The 7,041-nt window shown below is 64.7% G+C and overlaps 1 protein-coding gene across 6 annotated transcripts; it reads right to left on the bottom strand.

Moving 5' to 3' along the window:
• Positions 1 to 1,804: 1,804 nt before the first annotated feature.
• GPIHBP1 (glycosylphosphatidylinositol anchored high density lipoprotein binding protein 1) lies at positions 1,805 to 6,390 on the bottom strand. 6 transcript variants are annotated; one of them, XM_087864544.1, is made up of 6 exons: positions 6,287 to 6,360; positions 5,059 to 5,313; positions 4,165 to 4,269; positions 3,523 to 3,642; positions 2,302 to 2,418; positions 1,805 to 2,160 (listed from the first exon to the last, which is right to left on the bottom strand). In XM_087864544.1, the coding sequence occupies exons 3-6, from the start codon at positions 4,214 to 4,216 to the stop codon at positions 1,925 to 1,927; spliced, it is 525 nt and encodes a 174-aa protein (XP_087720670.1). In that variant the 5' UTR covers positions 4,217 to 4,269; positions 5,059 to 5,313; positions 6,287 to 6,360; the 3' UTR covers positions 1,805 to 1,924. The 6 variants fall into 6 exon arrangements, with proteins under 6 accessions (XP_087720670.1, XP_045633212.2, XP_087720669.1 ...); XM_045777256.2 differs by lacking the exon at positions 5,059 to 5,313 and having other exon boundaries at positions 6,287 to 6,390; XM_087864543.1 differs by lacking the exon at positions 6,287 to 6,360 and having other exon boundaries at positions 5,239 to 5,291.
• Between the last annotated feature and the right edge of the window lie 651 nt (positions 6,391 to 7,041).

Raw genomic sequence — 7,041 nt, 5'->3', positions numbered from 1 at the left:
ACTGGAGCCTGAAGGCCTCAGAACCAGGAGCTTGAGCGTCCAAGGGCGGGAGACGATGGAGGTCCAGCTCCAGAAGAGTGAACTTGCCCTTTCCGCCTCTTTGTTCCGTTTGGGCCCTCAGTGGATGGGATGAGGCCCCCCTACCTTGGCAGGGGCCATCTTTGTACTCAAACGCTAATGTCTTCTGGAAACACACCCAGACACAACCAGAAATCACCTGGGCCTCCCTCAACCAGTTAGGCTGACACAGAAAACGCACCATCACAAGCTCCGGAAGGAGCATAGCCCTTCACTGCAGACTTCTGAGCTTTAGAGCCATAAGGCGATATGTCCGAGCTGTGCTGAGCCACGGAGTGTGTGGTCACGTGGCATGGCAGTCACGAGACATGGAGGCGGGGATCCAGCTGGACACGCTCCGGGCCGCTGTGCGGGTGGGAGCAAAGGTGCTGCCCGGGCTGCTGCGAGAGGGGGCAGTCCTGCGGTACCACCTTCCGACTTCCGGCAGTTCCTTCCTGGGACTGGCCCAGAACATCCTGACCGTGACCATCCCTGGTACATCAGACGGGACGTGGCCTGGGGCTCCAGCGGGGTCTTGGCCCTCAGCCTGGTGTGCTTCCCTGTGTAGCGCTCGTCGGTCTTCACTGAGGCTGGTCCTCCCAGGAGCTCCCCTACCCGGCCACGTAGCAGACAAGGAAACCCATCTGGGGCATGGGGGGGGAGGTGAAGGGGTTCGTCTGGGTCACGGAGCTTCTGGGGCATGGCATTCACGCAGGTCATGGAGCTGGGGGGCGTGGGCTTAACTACCACTTTAACCCAGACAGGGTGACCCCTGAGCTCTGCTTTTATCTGCAGCTTTAGTCGGGGCTGCGTGGGTGAGTGTGTGTGACCACGAGTGTGTGCACTGGCGGGAGTAACATGAGAGCGTATGCACCTGCAAGAGCGTGTGTGTCGTGACAGTATGTGAAGAGGCAATGAAACCCCGCAGCCATTTATTTCCCTCTTAAGGAAAGGGGTCTCAAGGTAGGCAGCGTGGGGCTGGTATAATGGCTTCTGGTCACCAGTGATCTCTGCCCTTCCTCCATGCTGCTCTGCCATCCTCAGTGTGCTGCCTCATGGTGCAAAGTGGCTGCTGAGCCCCAGCCATCACTTCAGCTAGCAGGAAGGAGGAAGGAGAAAAAGAAAGACTTGTCTCCTCTACCCCAGGGATTTGCCCCCCAGCTAGGCCTTGAGGTTTTCTTTAATAAGGAAAGAAGGAAGCAGAGAGTGGGAAGCTACTCCACCGGCAGGAGCTACTTGGCAGGCAGGGTAGGACTCTGGGCTTCCCTACCCAGGGGCTGTTAAGCTGGTGGGGATTGAAGAGTCCTCTAAGCCTTGTTCCACACTGCTCTGATGGGGAAACTGAGGCCCAGATCCAGGCCTCTCCCTCCTATCCCAGGGCTCTGTCTTGTCGCCAGTCAGGAAGGCTGAGAGCCCCCAGCAGCCAGTGGTGCCAGCCTGGCCAGAGCAGGTGCTGGGGACCCTTGGGTTCCCATCCCCAGCGCCCCCCTCCCAGGAACCCAGGCAATAGTCATGTGGGGGGAGGTGTTTCCGTGGTGGGAAGGTGGGGAGAAAATGTGGCTGGCTCCCCTGGCCTAGGACGCATGTTTTCTCTCCCCAGGCTGTGTGGACACGCCCTGTGAGCAGTCGAGGCTCGGACCTGGGGCGCACATGCTGGCACAGGCAGGGAGCAGAGGAGGATGCCAAAGACGCCGGACAGACAGGAAGCAGGAAATGCGGACGGGGCTGGGACGAGCCCGTGCTGGCCGGACGTTCAAGATGCTGCACGTTTATTCGGCAAAGCCGGGGCTGGGGGCCGGGGGGTAAGGCACCGGACAGAGGGCTGGCCATCCGGGCTGTGAGCTGGGGTGGGGGCGGGAGCAGCCGTTCAGGACCCCGTGGCCTGAAGGCCAGGCAGGAGACCGAGCAGGAGCGCAACGGCCATCACGGCGGGGCCGCCCTGGGCACCCACGGCCCCGCTGCCCGGTGGGTCCTGCCAGGGTGGGGTGTTGCAGAGGGTGGACTGGCAGCAGGTCAGGGTCATCAGGGTCCCCTCCAGGGTCTTGGTGAAGGGCTGACACGTGTCTGCACACCATGCGGAGTAGGTGGTCAGAGGACCCGACTCTGGGAGGAAGGAGGGGTGGTGGAGAAAGGCTTCGTCACGCTAGACAGCTGGGGCAGGGAAGAGGCCCCTCACAGGGGTGCGCGCCTTTCTGCGTGGGAGATGGCGCTCCTGCCGCCCTGGCCACCCCGGGGCCTGCTCACCCGTGTTCCCGTGGGAGATGACGGCTTTGCAGAAGCTGTGGCTGCGGACACAGTTCTGAACTTGCTTGCAGCGCTCCCCCCTGTACAGGGACTGGCAGGAATAGCACTGCAGCAGCGCTGGGAGGCAAGGCAGGCTCAGGCCAAGGGGCTTCCCCCTGCAGGCCCAGAGCCTCCCGCTGCAGCCCAGAGCCTCCCCCTGCAGCCCAGAGCCTCCCCCTGCAGCCCAGAGCCTCCCCCTGTAGGCCCAGAGCCTCCCCCTGCAGCCCAGAGCCTCCCGCTGCAGCCCAGAGCCTCCCCCTGCAGCCCAGAGCCTCCCCCTGTAGGCCCAGAGCCTCCCCCTGCAGCCCAGAGCCTCCCCCTGCAGCCCAGAGCCTCCCCCTGTAGGCCCAGAGCCTCCCCCTGCAGGCCCAGAGCCTCCCCCTGCAGGCCCAGAGCCTCCCCTTGCAGGCCCAGAGCCTCCCCCTGCAGGCCCAGAGCCTCCCCCTGCAGCCCAGAGCCTCCCCCTGTAGGCCCAGAGCCTCCCCCTGCAGCCCAGAGCCTCCCCCTGCAGCCCAGAGCCTCCCCTTGCAGGCCCAGAGCCTCCCCCTGCAGCCCAGAGCCTCCCCCTGCAGCCCAGAGCCTCCCCTTGCAGGCCCAGAGCCTCCCCCTGCAGCCCAGAGCCTCCCCCTGCAGCCCAGAGCCTCCCCCTGCAGGCCCAGAGCCTCCCCCTGCAGGCCCAGAGCCTCCCCCTGCAGGCCCAGAGCCTACCCCTGCAGGCCTGTACCCTGTTCCCAGCTGATCCCTCTCAAAGCCTCTGCCCAAGCCTCCTGCACCCCTCCTCAGGGCTGGCCAGTGCTGCCCTGCCCCACCAGTACCAAACTGTCCTGTCTGGCTGAGCTGGACTCCATGCCCAGGGCCTGTATGCTCGCTGGTCTCTCCAGGCAGGGACTCCGCTGTGCCCTTCTCTGCCTAGTGAACCCCTATTCAGCCTCCCTGCCCAGGAGTGGCTCCTTCTCTAGGCTCCCTACTCTGATGGCCCTTGAGGGTCACAGCAAGGGTGAGAGGCAAGGGCGGTGCTGAGTGTCAGGGCCCTTCCTCTCCCCTCCCCTGCCCCCGGAAGGCTTTGCCCATCATTCCGCATCATGCCAGGCCCTCGCCGAGCACGGCACACAACGGAGCCCACACAAAGTGTTGCAAAAGAGGAATGGGTGCCTGCGTCCTCGGGTGGGGGTGAACAGTCACCTCTGCCCCTGCCACCTGCAGTCACACTGGCCTCCTCCTCCTCTTCTTCGTCATCATCGTCATAGCCGTCCATCCCAAAGTCCACGTCGTCCTCCTCCTCGTCCTGTGCCCGCCCCGTGCCTGGTCACACAGGGATGCCTGTAACCCCCAAGTTCCGCGGGCACAGAGCACACGCTCGAGGCCCAGTGCTGTGTCCCACCCCCTCCATCTGTCCTTCACCACTCCTCTGCCCTCTTCCTCCCCACTCTGTCCTTCCGGTGGGCCCAGCTGCTGGCCCTGCTTCCTTCCCCGCACCATCAGCTGCTGTGGGGCCCGTCCTTTGCAGCAGCTGCCTCCCCGCGCCCCAGTAAACCCTCAGGGTGGCCCGCCTGTTGGACGGAAGAGGACACTGAGGCCGGGACAGCCGAGGTAACCCCAAAGACTGCATTTCAGAGAGGTGGGGTCCGGAGCTAGGGACGGACAGGTTTGGGCACCTGCGGGAGCCCAGGACAGCCCACGTCCACGTCCTCTAGCCTCAGACTCCAGCCTAACCCCCCTGCTCCCCATGCTGTGTCCTGCCCCCAGGCTGGGTGTCCCAAGGGTCCCCATGGGCCCAGACCGTGCTATCCCCTCTCGCTGCAGGGGTGCCCCTTGCCGTGGTACCTGGCTGCCCACACAGCAGCAGGGCCAGCAGGAGAGCCGCGAGCGCCTTCATCCTGCTGGGGGCCGCTGGGTCTGCTCGCTCCGGTTCTTGCTCGGGCTCTGGATCTGTGGGAAGTGGGACAGAGGGCATTTCGGGGGCTTCCTGGAGGCCCCTGGGTCCTGGCCCCCCCAGCTCCAGCCTCAAACAATGGGCCTCACACCGGCTCCAGCGCCAGGCATCAGGCCAGGGATGGCCATTTCCCTCCCTGACTTCAGGGGCCGGAGGGGCCAGGAAGTCATTGCGGGGGGCGTCCTGTCCACCTGCGCTGCTCGGCCCTGGCCCGGCTGGCTGACGTGAGCACTGCGGCCAGCGAACCTGGCTCTGGGCTGGGGCGACACCGGACAAGCCTCCCACCATGGAGGCCACAGGAGCTTGTCGTCCTGGACCCTGAAGCTGCCCATCACTCACCTGTCACCTGCAGCCCTGAGTCAGCCTCACGGGCCTTCCGGAGCTGCTTTAAGAGTATTTGAATAAAAACACAATGGCTGTCCTGGATGTGCCGGAGGAGCTGCGATTCCGGCCTACATCAGTGCTGCTCCTCCCCTCCCCTCCTCAGGGCTCCTTCCAGCCTCCACCCATCCCCCCCCCCCAGCCCTGTCCTTCCCTGCCCTGGGGGATACCCCTGCCCTGGGGAGCAGGCGGTAGAGGGGCGGGGAAGCTTCCTGTGACTGAGCCTGCCTTCCTGGCTCCTTCTACCCTCTAGCCAGCTTGGCAGCCCCCCAGCTCTCTCTCTGGGGGCAGCCCTCCTCCTCTGAGGGCCACTGATCTGAAGGGGTGTTAAGAGCCCCTTCCCCCTTCCTGGGGGCAATGGGAAAGTGGCTGGGTTGAACCTGGAGCCCGGGGTGCAAGCCCACCTGCTATTTGCGCCTGGGGTCATTTCCTTGATTGTCAGCAGGTGCATGGGACGTTCTCTGGGGCCTCCCAGAGGTGAGAGGTGGCTCTGGGGTGAGACCAGCTGGGCCTGGGGCCCGGCTCCTTTCCCCCTCTACATCTGGGACCAGCCCCCTGGAGCCTCTGGGCCTCAGGGTCCTCACCGGATGTCTTGGTCATCAGTAGTCAGTGCCTGCCAGCATTGAGGATGGCGCCGGCCTCGGACCCCTCAGGGCTGGCTGCGACAACACTTCTCTGAAGCCTCAGCCACCAAGAGGCATTGTCCCTCCTCAGCTCCTAGGGAGCTGTGCACCCCCGGCTCCCCCAGAGCCACCCTGTTTCCAGAGGAGGCTGCCCCCAGACCTTCCCCACACCAGGGCCAAAGTCACTTTCATTCCAGGCCCCATCAGTTGGGTGCTCACGGCCCTGGAGGCCCCCCTCCCCCGCCGCCCCAGCAGACCCGGAGCTTCTCCCAGGAAGGCCCAAGAGAACTACTAGGGAACAGGGGTCTCTCTTGCCACCTGTGCCCCCTCAACCCCCGCCCTGCAGGCCAGGCCAGAGCTTGTGGTGAGAAGCCTGCAGGGTTAGTAACAGTCGCATTTCCTTTGCTGATGCAGCCGTGGGGGGAGGTATTAGAGCCCGGCCTCAGCCCTGCCGCCGCCCCTCCCCTCCACCGCAGGCACTGTGTCCTCTGCCCCATCAGGGAAGGAGCGGGCCCAGCCCTGCCCCTGCAATGCCGCTGCACAGCCAGGCCAGGGCGGGTGGCCCACGAGTGTGCATGAGGCCTGTCGAGGCTGGGGGAGCTTGGCCCCCTGCCCCAACATCTTGATGGCAGACACCTGGCATCCCTGGGACCCCAGCCTGAGGGCTGGGGGGTGTGTGTGCCCACCCCTCTCCCCACCCAGACCTTTTCAGACGCTCTGGTCCAAAAACATGCTTGTTAGTGGCAGCTCTCTGACCCCAGACTTCCAGGACGGGGGTGCCTCCTGCAGACCCCAGCGCAGGGACTTGGCTCCCTTGGACACCCCCAGGGCCAGGGCTCAGGGCTGGCGGCCCCATGGGCAGCTGAGGCCCGTGTTAGAGCTTGCATGCTAAACGGCCTGCACCCCGGGTTCAGAGCCCTCCCCCTTAGCCATGCCCATATCCAGAGGCAGCCCCGGGGCCCCCCACTCCTGGCCCACAGACCCCCGCATAGCATGGGCCCGGCCTTGCCTGTGCTGCCCTGTTTGGCCCGGCTGGCTCCAGTGGGTGGCCCTGTGAACCTGGTTGGTCTGCTGTTCCCCACCCCCAGGCCTGGCCTCCCTCCAGCCGGTCGAATCTAGTGGGTCACCTTGCTCTTCCTGGCAGGAGCAGCCTTGGGCTCAGACCTCAGGCCAGTCATGGACAGGGCATCCCGGCCATCCATATTTGCCCTTGCCCTGGCAGAGGAGATGGTGGGGGTAGGGCACGGCCCTGCTCTCCCTGGGGAACCGCACTGCTCTGTCCTGAGCACTGGGTTCCTCACCCTCCCCATGTGGGCCTCTGGGGTCACCAAGTTGAATCAGATCCAGACCTGGGGAGAGGTGAACAATGTTTCCGATGGAGGGGCAAAGTTCTAGCATCGGTGGGGACAGGAAGGGCATCTGTCCCCACCTGCAGCTCACAGGTCCCGGGGGTTGGGGCTTTTGGGGGCAGATGTGGGCTGTAGCTGTGCTGGTCCTCACGTGCACCTCCCTGCTCCAGGTGCTTTCCCATCCTCTGCAGCGAACCCTCTCGGTCTCTGGGAGCAGAGGAAGGGGCTTCCTTCTTAGAGTCCAGACCCTGTCACCCCCATGGGCAGGAGTCCATGACGGGTCTCTCCCAGAATCTCTCTCTCTCTCTCCCTCTCTGCTGCTCTCTCGCCCAGGCAGGCTGTTCCTGGGGCTTGCAAGGGGGCACAAGCCCCTTTCTTCCCTGGAATCCAGTACTGAGAAACAAGCAGACATGGG

This window comes from Ursus americanus, chromosome 9, assembly GCF_024610735.1.
Source record: "Ursus americanus isolate L20-20 chromosome 9, mUrsAme1.1.p, whole genome shotgun sequence".
Classification (NCBI taxonomy): domain Eukaryota; kingdom Metazoa; phylum Chordata; class Mammalia; order Carnivora; family Ursidae; genus Ursus; species Ursus americanus.
This window is presented reverse-complemented; position numbering and strand designations above follow the sequence as displayed.

Excerpts from the sequence above, each read along its gene's own strand:
- GPIHBP1 (XM_087864542.1), bottom strand. The coding sequence starts at position 4,294 with ATGCCCTCTGTCCCACTTCCCACAGATCCAGAGCCCGAGCAAGAACCG. Across the intron at positions 3,643-4,164 it reads GCTGCTGTGTGGGCAGCCAG|GCACGGGGCGGGCACAGGAC; the intron begins GTACCACGGCAA and ends CTGTGTGACCAG. Across the intron at positions 2,419-3,522 it reads TGCAGGTGGCAGGGGCAGAG|CGCTGCTGCAGTGCTATTCC; the intron begins GTGACTGTTCAC and ends CTTGCCTCCCAG.